This window comes from Catharus ustulatus, chromosome 3, assembly GCF_009819885.2.
Source record: "Catharus ustulatus isolate bCatUst1 chromosome 3, bCatUst1.pri.v2, whole genome shotgun sequence".
Taxonomy (NCBI): domain Eukaryota; kingdom Metazoa; phylum Chordata; class Aves; order Passeriformes; family Turdidae; genus Catharus; species Catharus ustulatus.
In genome coordinates this window covers 102,960,626-102,979,209 of record NC_046223.1, presented here as the reverse complement: position 1 = coordinate 102,979,209, position 18,584 = coordinate 102,960,626, and the positions used below count along the sequence as shown (strand labels likewise).

The following is an 18,584-nucleotide window of genomic DNA, read 5'->3' as shown; positions in this document are numbered from 1 at the left end:
CAGGTGTGTCAACTGCACCACTTGGTGTCATCTGCAAATTTGCTGAAGATGAACTCAATGCCTTCATTCAGGTCATTAATGCAGATATTAAATAACACTGGTTGCGGTCTAGACCTCTGAGGGACAGCACTTGTCACTGATGTCCATTGGGACACTGAGCCATTGACCCTTTCTTATTTTTGCATCTCTTGACAAGTTCAGCTCCAGCTGTGCCTTGGCTTTCCTCACCACATCCCCTTGCATCCAGACTGTGTCCCTATAGTCTTCCTAGCCTATCTGTGCTTGCTTCCACTGCCTGTGCATTTACTTCTTGGTCTTTGGTTTGACCAGCAGGTCTCTGCTCAGCACAGCCAACTTTTAGTCTTCCTTGCCAATTTTTTTGTACCTGGGGATTACAGGCTTCTGTACATCCTTAAAAGATCTGCCATCTGTGTTGTTCCAGGGGGTCTGTTGACTGTCTCTTTGATGAGCTTTGAGTTTGCTTTCCTAAGATGCAATGTGCTGACTTTACTCCTTACCTGACCCATGTCCCTCAGACTGCAAACTCCACCAGTATGTGACCACCACAGCCCAGGCTGCCTCCAAGCTTGATATCCCAAATTAGCCCACTTACATTAGTGACCATCAGGTCCAGTGTTGCTCCCCTCCTGGCAGAGCTTGTCTACTCTCTAGCTGAAGAAGTCATCCCACATGCATTCCAGCAATCTCCTGGATTGCTGACAGCTCATGAGGCTACATTTCCAGATGTTGGGAGTCATCTAAGTTCCCCAGGAGGATGCAAGCCCATGAGCATGATGCCTCCTGTATCTGGGACATGAAGCCTTTGTCAATAGGCCCCTCTTGATCAGGCCTTTTACAGACACAAACCTCAAGGTGTCATTTATTGGTCTGGCCCTTGCCAATTTTTATGCACTAACTCCACCAGTTTGTGGCTGCTTCTCAGAGGCATCTCTTTGTGATCTCTGCCTCTCTCGATGTAGAGGGCAGCCTCTCCTCCCCTCCTTCCTCTGCTGTGCCATTGAACAGCCTGCAGCCATCAATAGTGGCACTCTGGTCATAGGATTGATCCACCAGGTGTCTGGAATGGCAGCTAGGTCACAGTTTCTAGCAGCACGGTGGCTTCCAGCTCCTCCTGTTAGTTGCCCACTGTGTGCACTGCAGTAGAGGTATCTTGGCTGGGCTGTGAACTGTGTTGCCTTCTTAGAGGAATACCCTTTAATTCCTTTGAAGTATTTCAGTGGTGTTTCCCTGTTGGTTTCTGTTGCCTCAGGAGACCCTGCTTCATCTCCCTAAGACTACCAAGTATGCTCCAGTGTGGCCAGCACATCTCAGATGAGGGTCCTCACTAGCACTGCATCCCTCTAACCCTGGTGTGTCACCCCACAGTTTGTTGTGGGCAAGCCTGATATTATCCCCTTCCCCTGTCATGTCTTGTTTAAAGCTGTGTTGATTAACTCTGCTGGCTCCTGGTCAAAGGCTCTCTTTGAGGAAGGTGAATCCCTTCTGATGCCAGCATGCCTGGAGCCATGTTTTTGCAGCACCGAAGACCGGATTGTGTCTTGGTACTGTGTTTCTTGACAGTTGTTTGTATTTATCTATTTATCTGACATAACTTCAGCCTTTTAGGAGTTAGGTTCACCCTTAACCATCAAAGGAGAGAAGTAGGTATTTCAGAAGAGTTATTAATTTGTTTTAAGTCATCTTATTTTGCACATTCTAATGAATCTTCTGGTTAAGAGATCAGATTTTAATGTCTACTGTTACCTGCTGACGTTAGGGCAGGCAAATTCCACCTTTGTTTCTAGGTTATGGGTGGTTGTTACATGTGTAACAATGTGGAAAAGTTTAACAAAATCTTCAGATTACTTATCTTGAATAGCAATGACTGACCATTAGAGTAATAGCATAATGTGCTTGGCTGGAAGGCAAATAGAAAAATTTTGCTGTACATTTTAAGCAAAGCAATTTTTGAGGACTAACTGAAGCTACACATCCTCTTTTATTTACTTTTTAAATAATGTTTTACTGTGAATAAGTATTATCATACTAAATCATATTGTAATGAATTTTAAATAAGGATAGTTTGTTGTATCAAGGCAGAATATATGTTTCTGTTGTACATTTTTGTTCAAATGGGAAATAAATATGTTGAAAGTGACACTTTAGGACTTTTCACAATGAGTATTTGTGAATTTATTCTTGTCATCTTACTGAAGTATTTTTGGGACAAATAGCAGTCTGCCAAAGGAAACATATGTAGTTTTATCAGTTTTAAGTATAACTTTTCCTTCTTTGTGTTTTGTTTTTATAGGTTTTGAAATGTGAAGTGGAACTGATGGCCAAAATGGCAAAAACCATTGACAGCTTCACTCAGAATCAGACAAGGCTTGTTGTAATTATTGATGGATTGGATGCTTGTGAGCAGGACAAGGTTTTGCAGATGCTTGATACTGTAAGTTGGATCATTTTGTGAAGATAACCTCTGGATTATATGCATAATCTCTTCCACAGATGAGCTCAGATACTTACGGTTGCTGTGTGTTTTCTGTAAAAAGGCTATGTTTTGTTGTAATTATGTTGAGACAGACATGACTGGCAGCATCACTAGTCCTTTATTAAAAGCTTTAACATGCCTTCTCTCAGGCAGCTCCACACAGTACTGACTCCTTCTCTCTTCTCTGCAAGTTTCCTTCTTCCTTCTGCAAGACTGGCTAAACCCCAAACTGTCCCTTACCCAGCTGCCTAACCCTGTCCATTACTCACCCAACATCTTCTTACCTTATCTGTGCCTTGTACAACCACACGTTCCCTACCTCCTCACAGTACAGCCAGCAGACTCCATCCCAAACTGCACCAGACTCCTGATTTCAAGCTGCAACTGCAGCTGTAACTTGTGGCTAGCTAGCCTGTTCTTTTATAACATCCATTCTCATTGGGCAGGCAAGGCTGTTTCTACTCCTTGGTAATCAGTACAGCTGTAATTAATTGGGAGAGATTGCCTTCTGCACTAGCCTTACAAACTATTCTCCTACACTTACAATCTGTTCTCCTACAATGTTGTGGTAATTAATATTTGTGTAGATTGGCAAAGCTATAATACTGAGAGTGATGGATTTTAGAAGTTGAAAAGTAAATTGCATATTAGTGCTTTTGAAAAGGTTTGAAAACAATCAAAGATAGACTAGGGAAGATAATTATTCTGTTGAAACAAACAAAATATTTGGAGAGTATTTCATATTTTTACCATTGAAGCACTTCATATGAAAAATACTTAAATGCTACAAATATTTGTGGGGGGCTGGAACATTACTGCATGATACATCCTTGGTGATGACTTCCACTGTAAATTCTGTTGTTAAATTGTTGAGTTTGCTTATTTCTTGCTGTGGATAAGTTCCTAAGGTTAAATATCTCACGTAGAAGAAGCTGATATCTCCATACATCTCTTGGACTCTCGGGTTTATTCCTTGAACAAAATGAATATAAAATGTTCAGCTAAATGTTCAACTACAGTTAGTTGTTATTAACAAGGTGTACTGTCTGCTTTTTTACAGGTACGAGTCTTGTTTTCAAAAGGCCCATTCATTGCAATTTTTGCAAGTGACCCACACATTATTATAAAGGCAATTAACCAGAATCTCAACAGTGTTCTACGTGATTCAAACATAAATGGCCATGATTACATGCGAAATATTGTTCATTTGCCTGTTTTTCTGAACAGCCGAGGGCTTAGTAATGCAAAAAAACTGATGGTAGCTTCAACAACCAATGGAGATATTCCTTATGCAGATAATGCAGGTGAGGTTATACAGGAGAGTGAAATGAGCATTGCAAAACCATGATCCAAAATCTGTGTTTTGGAAGAAACTGTTTAAATAATTGACAGATCAATATTTTTATAGGTCAGTCAAATATATATGACTGGAGAAAATGTCTACCTTTGTTTTCCTTTTTGTAGGATTGCATGAAGAGGTTGACAGGAGAGTTTCCCAGAACAGTCTTGGAGACATGACCAAACTTGGTAGCAAAACTGCTCTCAACAGGCGGGTGAGAAGGATTTTTAGTCTAAATAGAGATACTGGTAAAGCCTTTTCTTCTTTTTTTAATTTTTTTCTTTGACATTTTCAGTAATATCAACTTGGAAGACTGATCAAACCATTCTTATCAAACGAATTTTTTATAAATGATCCATGTAGGAAAAGTCCATTCTTAAATCAGTAGACTGATGGTGTGTCAGAGAGGAAGATGTTTGCTTGCTCACCCAAGTATTCCTTTCCTCAAAAAATTAAGTGCAGCTCTCTGTGAATGCTGAGATGATTCAGCAAATCTGGTAGGAGCTATGGTCTGTGTATCTAAGCGTACATTTTGGATTTTTTTTGTGTAAGCCTGGTATTGGTTTGTTGCAGGATGTTGCAACAAGGGACAGTAATTGAGTAAATCAAAGAATTTCAAATACTAAGTACTAGACTTGTACTGCAATGTCAACCACATTTTTTTTCTGCATTCTCATCTTCCATCTTTAAATAGAATCAAAAGCAGGTTGAATAAAAGGTATCTAGAAAATTGTGAAAGGTGACACAGTCTGAGGATTCTGAGGTTTTTGAGCTGCCATTGGTAGAGACTTCAGGAGTTTTGTAGCAGAGGAACCTGATGGTCACCTTATTTTCTATGTGTAGTTAGTAAATGGATGGTATTAACCCTTTGGAGAGACAGTAGGAAGTGACAATGGAAATGCTCAAAGCAGTAACCTTTTAACAAAATATTTTGCTATATCCCTCTATTTTACCCTGTCAGAATTGATGTGGAAGTAAAATGTGTAGCTGTTACCACTTCTTGGCTTTGTTGGAAATAATACTCAGCTAAATCAGAATTACATTCTTGTATGTTTGATATTACCTGTCAGCCTCACAGACTTACTCACAAAGGCTCTAACTTGTTATCAAGTAAAACTGAAAATACGTAAAAGCTTTTGTTGCTCATCAGTATTCCTTGGGTTTTTGTTTCATTATCAGGATACTTACCGAAGACGCCAGATGCAGAGGACCATTACCCGCCAAATGTCTTTTGATTTGACCAAGCTGTTGGTTACAGAGGATTGGTTCAGTGATATCAGCCCTCAGACCATGAGGAGGTTGCTAAATATTGTTTCAGTGACAGGTAAGTGTGACATGCCCGTGTTCAGTGAACAGAAATGTGTTTTGACTGCTTGTAGTTACACTCAGACGTTTTAGTGTGTATACTAAATCAAACAAGTCAGTCCGTGTGTTGCCTCTGAAAATCCAGAAGTAAACTCATCCAGAATGTAAGAAAAAATTATAGACCATTCTACATAGAATTTGAAAGATGCATAATATTTGTTGTTTTGCTGACTTCAGTTGGGAGGCAAATGGTTCTAGTCTACAATTTTAGGAAATTTTGTATTTTTTGATTTTGAAATGGGATAAGAAAATTACGTTTTCCTGTAGTGTGAACAAAGATTGTAGGGATGACATCTGAAAAGGTAAACTGTGAGAGGAAAACCAGGAATATGTACTGTTCATTTTTGCTATGAGTATTTGGAGTCCTTTTTCCCTAAGTGATTGTATGAGGCTGATGAAAGCATTCTCTCACCAGCAAAACGCAGTCAAGACGTTGGTGTCTCTGAAGTTTAAAAACTGGAAATAACTGGAAAAGGGCTTATGGAGGTTTAATAAAAACATGTTTCATGTAGTAAGTGAACGGGGAGTGATTATTTAGTGTCTTTTCTATTACAGACAATAGAAGGCACTGGGTACAGGTATCTAGAACAAAGAAATTGAGTTGCTTTTCACACTGTGTATACTTAAGAGCATAAATCTGCAACAGGCCTCAAATTCTGGACTAATCTTTTAAATAAGTGTTCTGTCTCTTAGCTTGTCACTGCAATTTGTAGCATGTAACCTATCTTGTTTTGGCAAATTGTAGAGCAAAATCACAAAACGTTAGGTGTAAAATTAAACTTAAAAAGAAAATGACCTTTCAAGAACACTTCTAGTATTGTGTAATCTGTGGTTGGACATTATTTCATAAACAGCTTTATCAACAGAGCCTTCACGCTGTAGGTTACATGTAATTTCAGATATTAATAAAGGAATTATAGAAAATTTGCTGAAACTTCAAATGCATAAATTGTAGCATTATCTTTTTTCTGTTTTTAAAAATAACTTTATTTGTAATTTATATCTTGCCTTTACTAACTTAAAACAGTCTTTTTTATAGCTTTGAATTTTACTATATTGGCCATTGAAATTGGCAGTTGTATGCTTAACTTGTTTTGACCACATTCCATATACCAATGCACAGAAAATCTATCAAAGTATTAGCATGAATTTCTGTGTTTAGGTAGAGAAATTAATGCTGTGTGAAATTCTTTATTGAATTTTGTTCAAGTAAGTTAAGATTCACCAGTAGCAGGATGAAGTTGACAGTTTTGGAGAGTCTCATATTTTGACCAGGATTTGCAAAGATTTTTATTAGGTTGTGAAATTATATTTTTAGATGCAACTTGTGATGATTTTGAGTTTACTGAGCTAAAAATATAATAGCAGGAAGTTCACAGATCAGGTAATAACAAAGTAACATGTTATTTTGAGGGGAAAAAGGTATCTTTCAAAAGGGAGAAAAAAAAATCCTCTAAATTCTTTATTGAATTTTATTGAAGTAAGTTAGCCCTAACCTTTTCTTGTCTCCTTTCTTGTTTTTTCAGGTCGTTTATTGAGAGCTAATCAGATCACATTCAATTGGGACAGACTGGCAAGTTGGATCAATCTCACAGAGCAGTGGCCGTATAGAACATCATGGCTTATCCTGCATCTTGAAGAGACTGAAGGTGTTCCAGATCACCTGACTTTAAAAACCATCTATGAGAGGTAGTCATCATTCTGGTAATGGTGTGCACTTTCAGTGGTTAAAATAATGATCATTATTAATAATCTCTAAAATAACATGGCTTTCGAACATTTATCAGGTTGTAATCTAAAATTCCCACAATCACACCCTCTTGTGCTAACTTTCGAAAACTTCTAAGTGGGTTTCATTGCTATTTGATGCACCATGTATGAATGTGTGCTTATGAATGAATGCTTTGTATTTGAACCAAAGAGAACTGTACAGGAATTCTTTCACAGGCAGCTAGCTGTACTTATGTATCTTGATATCCTTTTCATCTTTATCTTGGCGAAGATGTAAGTTGGGTATTTTTTCCACTTCTTTGTTAATCTGAAATAAGCCCAGCAGAAACTGGCCTTACTGATAAAAATCTCTGAAGGTTTTGTGCTTAGCAGGTGTGCTATGGCAATGCCAAGTGCTGCAGTTAAGGGATGTGAAAAAGAGGCATGACTTTCTCAATTTCTGCTACAAGTTGCTGTCCAACAGAGCTGTCTAGGTACTGCTACTGAGAACAAATTGCTCCATGTTGCCAGTGAACATCTCTCTCCAGTACCCTCTGCTTAAAAAAAGGATTTGTGGGTTGTGACCTGATGACAGTGGGTGGAATGGAAGAGAGCGAATGTGACTGAGAGTGGGACCTGTAGAAGAAAAACAGAATCTGAGAATCAGAGTTAGGGGAAGAAAGAAAGGTTTGACTTGGGTAAAATATAATTGAGATCGGATGAAAAGAGCAGCTGAGGTAAAGATTGTGACTGACTGAACAAGTTACCAGAAAATCTGGAGATTTTGCTGGGTCCAGGGGAATGAACTTGGAGAGAAAATACTGGAAGTGTGCCCTGCACTGAAAGTTAAGGAACAGGACAAAGACAATGAACTGTGTGAGGGTCTGGGATGGGCTGAGAATGGTTGAAGTGTTGAGAATGGAATTAGAATTGTTTGGGAGAGATTGAATGAGTTGTATTAGGAAAGAAAAGTTGAAGTGCAGTTAAGATCTGAACACAGAAATCCCAGAAGGTAAAGGACAAGAGTAGATTGGGCATGATGAGACTGAGGGTTGAAGACTGAAGTGGCTTTGAGCTGGAAGATGATTTTAGAAATACCAGACTTCACAGGTACACTAAGTGCATGATTAGAAAACACTCTCCTCTAGAGTATGGACCCAGTTTTTGGGTTTTGCGTTTCCTCTGTGAGTATAATATACCTGTGAAATCAAAGGTAAGGCACTGGGAACCCATTTTTCCACTGTGCATTCACACAACTAATGTCACAAATGTTTATGTGATGAACTAAGTACAGTAATTCAGAATCATCAGGAATTCCCTTTCTTACCATGCTTTCTATTCAACTTCTCTGTATTTAGCTTTCTGTATGGCACGTTTTGCAATTTTCTATTTTCAGTATTTATCCAATAAACTCATTACAGTTTTTTGATTATTGGCATCTACAGTAATAAATCACTTTGGAGTGATCAAAGTCCAGAGCTGTCTTCAAGACATAACAATGTTTGTCTTCTGATAAGCCAGAGGAGGTATTAGAGACCTGATTTGTTCTCATAAATGGGTGCTAGTAATTCCAGTATTCATGGATGTTAAATTGTAGTAACAATGAAAAAAAGAAAAGGACATTCACAATTGAGTGTGAATAACTTATTTGGGTTCTGGATTGTTTGTTGTTAGCACAAACACTTGAGCTGTTGATGCTCAGTGCCAGCTGGAGCATGTCATGGTTTATTAGTTAAGGGGTGGAGGAGATTCATGACTGCTGCTATGTAGGTTGTTTGGAAGTGATACAGCCAACTGAGTAGACTGCTAGTTTATAACTGATAATTGCAAGCATATAGGTAACTTTTTAGTGTTTGAAACCAGAGTACATAATGGGAAAAAACAGTGAAGAGCCCTGTACTATATATTGGAAAGGGAAGGTGGTCATCGCCTTTTTTGGAAACCTGTTTGTATTCTACCGGCAATATCAGGAAAACAAGACCGCTATTCAGGATTTTCTCTTTAGCAAAAAATGCCAACAGGATTATTTGATATGAAAATGGTAAAGTTAAAAGACTTCTTTAGCTTCTTAACAATTCAAAATAAGTTTTCTAACAATGATGCATGCTCAGGAAGAGAATTGATGTCTCTGAGCCCCTTCTGTTGAACATGTGTAAGGAGCTACATATGTAACTCTCCTGAACTATTGACAAAGCTGAAGTCTCATCTGTCTGGTGATTTGGGTGATCATCTTTACTATATGCTGAATATGAAAAGGTCTATTCAGCTCTTCTCTGGGATTATCTAGAGCTCTAAAAATTCTGTTTTATCTAAAGTAAGCCTTTCTGTGTCATTGCTATTCTTTTTATCTGCAACTGTTTAAAGTAACTTGGCCTAAATAACTGTTTCAGTATAATTTCAAAGTTAGTTCCCCTTCCAAAACTTCAGTTTAAGTTTTCTAAGTTTTATTATTTTACAGAGCAGCTTTCCCATTTGGAGTGTCATAAATAGATGCCAGATTTTGCTAATTATGTAGTTTATTCCTGTACTGAGTTTGTGTTACTTCTCAAGAATACAGTTTTCCTAGTATTGAATAGTTTGTGTCAAGCTACTTTTTATTGTGACTCTGCAGTCTTAGGGTTGCCGCTTGGACATCAGAATCTTGTAGGTTCTGTGTTAAGTGTAAGAATTTCACACTTGATCTCTTTCTCTGTGTAAGGAAAATGCTTGGATATTGCAGTTGCTTTTCCAAATTTTAAAACATCATGTGTTAAAAAGCTTTTGAATCACCAGGATTCCCTTGCAGTGAGAACTCTCCATTGCCTCCCCCTCCGCTGCAGACGGTTCTGAGCAGAGGGTGCCCACACCGGGCTGATGGGTTACAGCTCCTGTTTCAGCTCCCTTCAGCAGAACAGTTACTGCAGGTGATCGGTGCGTGTGCTGAGGGTGTGACGGGGACAGTTCGTGCCATGTCGCCTTTCGGCTCTGTCCCCGGGCCGGGCTGTCCCCAGCCGTGTCCCCGGGCCGGGCTGTCCCCAGCCGTGTCCCCGGGCCGGGCTGTCCCCAGCCGTGTCCCGAGCCGGGCTGTCCCGGGCCGGGCTGTCCCCAGAGCCGTGTCCCCGGGCTGGGCTGTCCCCAGCCGTGCCCCTGGGCCGGGCTGTCCCCAGAGCCGTGTCCCCGGGCCGGGCTGTCCCCAGAGCCGTGTCCCCGGGCCGGGCTGTCCCCAGAGCCGTGTCCCCGGGCCGGGCTGTCCCCAGCCGTGTCCCCGGGCCGGACTGTCCCGGACCGGGCTGTCCCCAGCCGTGTTCCCGGGCCGGGCTGTCCCCAGCCGTGTTCCCGGGCCGGGCTGTCCCCAGCCGTGTTCCCGGGCCGGGCTGTCCCCAGCCGTGCCCCCGGCAGCGCTGGTGCCGCAGGACCGTGCAGCGCGGCGCGGTGCCGGCAGAGGGCGCTCCGTGCTCGGAGAGCGCTGGCACCGGAGCCTTGGCTTCCAGAGTTTCCAGGAGGAAGCGATACTTTCGCAGCATAGAAAAAATACAGGAAAATGGAAACAATCGTGTAGCCAAGCACTAAGAAGCAAAAGAACAAATATAGTCTTTAGTTAATTCCCCTCTATACAGGCACAATGATATATGATTTCCATGATTATATGCTATTTTGCCTCCATGAGATTCCCATCTTGTAATGTCCAGAATGTAATTTTGCCAACTGTGGTAAAGGAGAGGACCATTTTCTGTCATGTTGCAGTGCTATCTGTTGAAGTTGAATGCAATAACTAAAGTAAGACAATGAAACGCTGTTCCCCAGCTATTAGTCAGAGTTTGTGTTATGCTGGACTAGTCACCTCTAGAGTACCTTTCACTTGGGTAGCATTTGTGCCTCTGTGGGCAGGTGGTGTACAGCTTATGGCTCTGTAGGCTGATATTGCTAAGTACTTAGTGTTCAGAGCTATATCTGGAGCTACTGGGAGCTCTGCTTTCAGTTGGTGGAGTATTCTTAAAAAAATGGATACCTCAATTTGGTAACTAAATAAATATATCTCTGTGCTTCAATTTGTCATTAAAAATAAATATATATTTTATATATAAAAACTTATATATATATATATATTTTATATATATAAATGAGTATCTTCTTATTATGGCAGCTTGTTGGGGACAGTAAATTTGTCTTTTTCTATAGATACTGTGAAGAATATCAAAGACTATATAGATGAATATGAAACCAGGTCTGTCAGGAGAAGTGTATCTTTCCTGTATCATACTATGCAGAGATGAAAAACCTACTGAATATCATATTGGGAACTTTCCTCCAGGGTCTATAACAAAAAAAACCCCAACAAACAAACAAAAAAGCCACCCTCACAAAGAAACCCACCAAAACCAAAAGAACACAGACTTCACCCCTCCCCAAAAAACCAACCAAAACCAATAACAAAACCAGCAAACCACCAACAACCAAAAACCCAAACAAACCACAACACTAATTAGAAAACCACAAAGAAACCCACAAAAAACCCAACACAAAACAGACCCCCCTGCTTCCCCCCACCAAACTCTAAAGAAAATAAGGCTTCAATTTGTGACACAGGCATACCTCTGTGGGGAACCTTTATGAGCTGGAGTCACTTAACATCTCTTATAATGTAGAGGCACTATGCTCTCAATCTTTTGTAGAGGGGAAGAAGAACATACTTTGTCACTGTTGCAAATTTTGAAAAGAAAATGTTGAATCTGCTTTGTTGGCTTTCAGTCTATATGCTCAAGAAAAGCATCTTTACTCCTTTTACTTACTTAAACTGACCTGCTATATCATCTCACTTCTATCCTGTCATTTCAACCTCTCTCTCTCTCTGCTGGTCTGGTTGGTCTTGCTTTCTACCTGGTATCTTTATTAGTAGTAGTATTCACTCCTTCAGGTTATGTGTTGCCTTTTTCTCATCATCAGGATTTTCATGTAGTCTCTCTCCTTACAGTGTTAAGATCTTAATTCTGATTTTGTCTCTCCTTCCTCTTTTGTGTTTAGGCTCTTTGGTGGTGAAACTCACTGTTGTCATTGCCCATCTCTCCACCCTGGTCTAATTTAATTACCTTTACCACTTTATTTATAGCTGTGACAGAGAGTTAATGTTTCCCTATATTTATGTTGTGCTGCATTCTTTTCTGTGTTACTGTAAAGAGTCTTCCAAATGTCAATTTTGCGTAATACCAAAGTGGTTTGCAAAAGTTGCAAAAGGCAAATTTTTAAAGCTCTGAAGTGGAATAAAATATGTGAGCTTTCTGCAAATAAATTTCTAAGAGAATTAAGTTGTCAGATTAAAGCAAGTTTCTGTTGAATGTTTGCAACTGAGACTTCTCAGACTTGTAAATTAGCCAGCTATGGGAATGTGCTCTCTTGTGAAAGCAATAAAGCATCCATGACACCAGAATAAATGACAGTGCCAGATCTAAATAAATAATATCTTGGGAAAAGTCACAGTGGCTTTTGTAGAAAAAAGATACACTTCAAGAAACTGAATTCTCAACAGAGTCAGTGAACATAGGAAGAAGACAAGGAAGTATTTTGAAATTTAAGACATTTTAAGCAAGATCTTAATCTAAAAACATCTAAATGTATTAAAATCTAAGATAATAACAGCACTATTGCCCCAGGAAAACAAAAGAAGGAAGCAAAAGACAGGAGTATGTGTCTCGTGAGAAACTTGCAGGTGAGGTTTCCAAAGATAATTCTTGTGCTATTTGACATACCTGTGAATAGTCTGACACAGGGAGGAGATTCCATATGGACATATAACCAAGGTAAGTTTCACAGAGGGTTGTGGAAGTAGCTATGAGCGAGTTGCAGATCAAAGTCATGGTGGATATAGGTATCATACACTGCTGGGGAAAATAATCTCATCTATAATCCCGCTAACGCAGTAGTGGGCAGTAAATCTGCACTGAGGAAAGGATTCATAAATCGTTGCTGATTTCTCTGAAAAATGTTATTTGCTCCACTTCAGTCAGAAAATCAAACAGCGTTCTTAGGGGTTCCTAACAAATCAATGGAAGGGCAGAATGTATTGTGTTATACAGATCTGTGGTTTTTCTAAGTTCTGAAGACTAAGTTTCTAATCATCACGTTTCAAAATGGTTGTACTAAAGTAGATATATTTAAGAGGCTGAGGAAAGCTGTAGTCTCGCATCAGGCAGTGATGACTCCCAATTTTGCTGGACTACTTTCTCCTCTCTTCTCCAGCCCTCCTCATTCCTAAGACATTTAATTAATTTATTTATTTTCCCTGAAAGTCCTGTTTTTTTCATTTCAGTTTGAAGCTCTGAGTCTTGGTCATCTTTGTTTCTTGATGTTTTCTACTTCTTAAGGCTAAAGATGGCAGGGATTGATATTACCACCTTGTTGAACAAAAACCATGCTGTTGAAGCTGATTGTATGAGAAAAAATGTCTTCCATTTCCCCATTAAATTGCCTCACTAAATAAGATAATCTGCTGAACACATTTTATCTCTTTGTGTGCTTCTTATCATGGCAGAAATCAAAGCTGCAGTACTTTGTCAATTGGAAAATGTTCCTAGAAATCGCTAAAGTAATTTTGTAACTCTCCTGCCTGTCCTTTTGGAGGGTTTTGTGCTTCCAGAGGTGTTAGGGAGAGTTTCTGTACCTATGAGCTAACCAGTTCTCTTCTGGATGTGGCAGATACTAGTCTGACACTTCTCGGAGCCGTTAGTAGCTGGACTGTGAGATCTATATAATTGAAACTTCAGGCATGAATGTGCCTCTTGAGTTCAAGAAAGTCTTGTATGGCATTTCAGAAAATGTAAATTTCTAGACACTTGAAAAACTGTGGATGGTCTTAATTTTTACCTGTGAAGCTCCTGTGAAATCAATGGTTCTGCTGTTGTGAATGCATAGAATTGCTAAAGCAAGGCCTACCTTGCACCTAGAACCTATTCAGTCAGTAACTCAAGCCCTTAAAAAGCCAAAAAGAAAAGCCAAAAAAAGACCAAAAAAAAGGTATTTTGAGCATGTTTGCAGCAGGAGGGTTAGGATCTAGGTTCTTTATCTTTTTGAATAATTCTAGCCATTGCCTGCTGAAATGGTGAGAAATGTAATGCTGGTGTATCTGAGGAGATAGTCCTAAGAGAGAGCGTGACATCAGTGCCTAAAGGTGCTGGGGAGGGAAGGGTGCTTGTTCCCCATGACTGAATATACAATTTATTTAACACTACAGAATTCAAGTATTCACACAATCTTCTATTCAAGTGTTTCCTGCTGGCTGCTTTTGATGTTAATCTGTTTGTTGGGGTTGATGTCACGTGGGACAGTCCCACCTGTCATTCTTTGCCCAGACTTTGACCGAACTGGGGTGTTAAGACAGGGGCTCTGACCAAACCAGAATATTAAGAAGAACTTTCTGATTTTTTATAAGGATATTTGTAAATAGCTGATGGTCCCTAAATTTTGGTGACTATTTTTATATATTTATTAAAGATATTAGAACAGAATAGCTTGGCTCAGGATAGAAGAAACTCTCATGAGCCATCTGTTCAGATTACGATCTCCACCCTTCCTTAATCTCCTTGAAAATATGCTTTTTGGGAAGCTGAAGGAAACTATGGAAATCAAGAACTCTTTTGATTTTGAAAAAAAGAGATTTTTCAGGACAAGAAAATAGTTATACTTTCCTCAGAATTGTAGGTAACCATTATTTAAAATTTAGCAATCTGCAATTAATCCATCACTTGGGCTTAATTTAACCTGTGATAAAGTCTTTGTACTCATATGTGTGTGTGCCTACCTATGATGGATGGCAAATTGAATGGCAATACAATATGCTGAGGCAGAATGCACCAAATTTAGAAGGATAGCATAACAACTTTCTTAAATTCAGTATTATTTTATTTTCTTTTTATTTTTTTTTCTTTTTACAATTTTTTTTTGGCTGGGGGAAGGGGAGGTTTGCAGGGGGTGAAGGGAACTAAAGGATCTAAGTGAGCCACAGCTCATGTATTACTTTCATTTTAATGCTTCTGAACTCTTACACCATTCCAGGGGATGAATTGTGGGATAGACATGCTTTGTCTAATGTATCAGTAATAGAAAAAATTGTTGTTTCTTAATTTCTTCAGTTCTAGTCCAGTTTCAGCACTGGTATATGATTTTGCTTGGGTCTTTTTCCAGTCTTTGCTGAAGTTATCCCTTTTTGAAATCAGCCACAGAACTGATTTTCTTTTATTTTTTTTCCTTTTTTCTTTAAATTAAACTGGTAAAAACTAATTTAGTTATAAGTGAAACAGCAGTTCATTACTATAGATTTGGAGTTCTGTAACATGGTTTCATTGGTGTTACGTTTTCCTGATAGATTCAGATCTCTTGTGTGATACACCCATGGTAATCAAATTAAAAAATCGCTTCGGTTAAAAAAATTTTCTGTTTCATGTATGGTGGAATATTTCTCCTTGATTGTTTAATCCTTCAATTTAAGAAAGTATATTTATAGCATACTACAAATATCACCAAGATATAAATGATATGAAATTATTTTGATTTCATAAAAAATAGTATTCTGTAGCACTAGTAGTAAAATTTATTTTTCTCCATATAAAGGCTCATTTATTTTTATAGCAATTTGATGACACATCTGCTTGCTTTATTCAGCTGAAGAGAAAATGTTGGTTCTTGGTGTTTTGTAAAATTGCTTTGTTAAATTATTTTCAAAATCGTTCAACTTTTAACAAATGACATTTGATACTAACATTGGAAAGCAATTTCAGCTAATTAAGTAGATCCTTCTATAAACCATTGGAACATTAAGATGACAAACTGTTCATTCAGGATTATTTTAATTGGTACAATTATTGTAATTTTGTTGCAATTATGTGTTGAGCTAAAAGCTTTTGTTTAAATCATTTGAGGTTTTTTTGTTAATATACATAAGTAAGAAGAAAAGAAGTAAAATAAAAACGGAAGATAAGCATTATCTGTTTACTTTTCCATTACAGTGCTTTAGACAAGTACCTATTGAATTATTCTTTTAGAAAAGTATGTTACATGCCTTCAGCAAATCTATAGAAATTTTAAATGTTAAAACTGAGCAAGATCATTGAAATGTAACTTTTCTGGAAGGTTATTATGTTAATTCCAGTTTTGACACTGTTTAAATACCTTTTAAGAAAAAGGGTGAAATGAACTTTTGAGGGATTTATGAGTTGCTTAATGCCTATTGATGTATTAATTTAAGAAGTGTAGCTATTTAGTGATTATAGAAATTAAAAATGAAAAAGCCGTGGAAGGTGCCACGTTCATCACTTTGATTATAATGCTTTCTGCAATCATCTTTGCCCAGGCCAGGTTTAAATAAATCACTTCCTTTAAGTAGAAAATTTAGTATTCTTGTAGACCTCACAGTGAGGCATTACTTCTAAAATATTTAACCTGCTTTTTGTTTTTCCATTTCCTTTTATTGCCTTTTACTTAAAATGCAGGACACATAAAGTTATTATGTTTCTTACTGTGCTAATAGTGTGGTCTCAGATGTTAAAAGGCAATGTACCAGTTGAGTAGTAGGTGGTTGATGCCCACCTTTTTAAAAATTCTTTTGCCTTTTGTAATTCAAATAGCACTGCAAAGCTGTGAATGAATCCGGGCATTTGTAACTGCTTTAACACATTATTTTAATCATAAAGTATGGCAGAGAGTTGTTTAAAGTACAGAACTTTTAAAAATGGCTCAGTGACAGTGTGTGATACTGGGTGTGGGAGATTAGTTTAATAAATATCAATCTTTTAAGCATCAGAATGCTTTCTGCAATGATCAAAAGCAGGAACACTGAGGAGAGGAACTTGAATAGAGTCAAGTTATGCAAAGCAAGCTTTTCTGAATACCTATGGTGATGGGAGTTTTTAAATAGCTATTAAATAGCTATTGTTCAATGAAGTCTCTTCTGGTAATATGTGCTGAGGGGGACTTAAATTTTTGTCTACGTAGATGTATCAGACTATAGCTTTCTCTGTTTTTGGTCTTTATTAAGGTAAATCTTTTATTCCCTTATGATGACTTTTTATTCCTGTCTTTATATGAATAAGCATATAAGCAAATGTTCTTTTTCAGTGTCCAAATTACCTGTTGCAATTCTCACTTTGAGAGAATATTTGCAGCACTGTTGCTGATCTGTTTATAGTACTGCACAGTTCCTGGAATGATTTGTGTGAGAGCTTTTAACACTGTCACTGTATTGATCAGACATGAGAAGTGTAGGATAAGTAACTTCAGCACAAAGCTGAAGTAGTAGGATTTGATTATTAGGAATTAGAGACCAGACATCTAATTAGCAGACTGTTAAGCATCAGAATTTCATATTGCATTCTATAACACCTAAGATTTTCTAGTTATGTGTTTCTTAGTATCAAACCTCTAGAATTTTTTTCTCATTTTTTAGTGATAAGTGATTTCATTATTTTAAGCAACATTTTTAACTTGTACTATATTGAGAGGAAAAAATTAAAAAGCACATGATAGATAAAACATGACATGCCTTCATGCTCATGCCTTCTGTTGCTCTATTATTTAATAGCAATTAATTAAGTCGTTTGCTTTTTATGGAGTGAAAAAGTTAAATGACTCTTGTCCATGCAGTTGCTTTCTCCTGTAAAACATATGAGGAAAAAAAGAGTGTGTGCAAAGATTAATTTGAAGCATTTCTTTGTTTTCACCTTCAGGGAGAGGTTTGGAAAGAGCAGAGAGAACAGCCCTTCTGGATATGAGGGCTTGAAAAGAAGTCAGCCTTCCACCAGTGTGGAAACAGCAGGGCAGGCTGCTTCATGAGAGAGGGTGAGCTGGGGGCTGAGGAGGGCAGTGAGGCAGGCATGGCATTGTGAGCAAGGAGAGCAATCCCTCAGTAGCAAAACAGGAAGAGCAGAGCAGGTTCAGTGGTGTAACCAAACAGCCCTGTGGTGTGTAGCCACAAGGCACAGGTCAAGGCAGGAAGTTAAGCCAGTGTTCAAGGTCAAGACCAAATGTGCATAGATGTAGCCTGGAGGAGGACCGAGGGCGAAGGTCTGAGCTTATAAGCAGTTCTTAGCTGAAGCAAGAGAGCCCTGGAGTGAAGCTTCTCACAGCTCTTGTCACCACAGCCTGGTTACTCAGCTACGCTGTGCCAGAGCTAGCCTTGAGCACCTGCCCCAAAACCCTTGGCTGGGGGAAGAGGTGGGTAATCCTGTCAGTGTATTCCAGGGCCTGACATAAGCGATGGCATAGGCAATGTGGACACCTCCAGTGTGGATGAAAGTGGCTGGTTTTGGCTGTTGCCATTTTGCCACTGCCTAGCAGTGTTATGAAGGAGATGGTCGATAGGTGCAACAGCTTAGTACCTTCCTCTGAGCTATGCTGGCAACATTCAGTGCTGGACACCCTGTCAGACCATGGTGGTTATTTTCTAAGTCAGACATGGAAGTACAAGGTGAATATATTTAGAATAAGTTTGAATCTACTTTACAGTCTCTCGAATGAAAGATGATGTGCCTCTGCGTACTTGTACTAAGTTATCTGTATTTGAGGAAAAAACCAGAAATAATTCGTCATTGTTGCAATATAACTTGCTTCACAATGAAAGCAGTTTTTCGTTTCAGTTGCTTTTGGGAAAGAGATGTAAAGAGTAGTGGAATGAATTTTTAAGGTTCACTTCAATCAAGGAAATGTTTTGTT

General features: G+C 38.7%; 1 protein-coding gene across 5 annotated transcripts in view; it reads left to right on the top strand.

The window, feature by feature from the left end:
* KIDINS220 (kinase D interacting substrate 220) overlaps positions 1-18,584 on the top strand; it is a 76,367-nt gene that overhangs the window by 31,945 nt on the left and 25,838 nt on the right. For all 5 annotated transcript variants that reach the window (XM_033055690.2, XM_033055693.2, XM_033055692.2 and 2 more), the window contains 5 exons: positions 2,312-2,452; positions 3,555-3,798; positions 3,959-4,047; positions 5,013-5,157; positions 6,725-6,887. In XM_033055690.2, the coding sequence (XP_032911581.1) occupies positions 2,312-2,452; positions 3,555-3,798; positions 3,959-4,047; positions 5,013-5,157; positions 6,725-6,887 (782 nt within the window). The remainder of the gene's footprint in view (positions 1-2,311; positions 2,453-3,554; positions 3,799-3,958; positions 4,048-5,012; positions 5,158-6,724; positions 6,888-18,584) is intronic.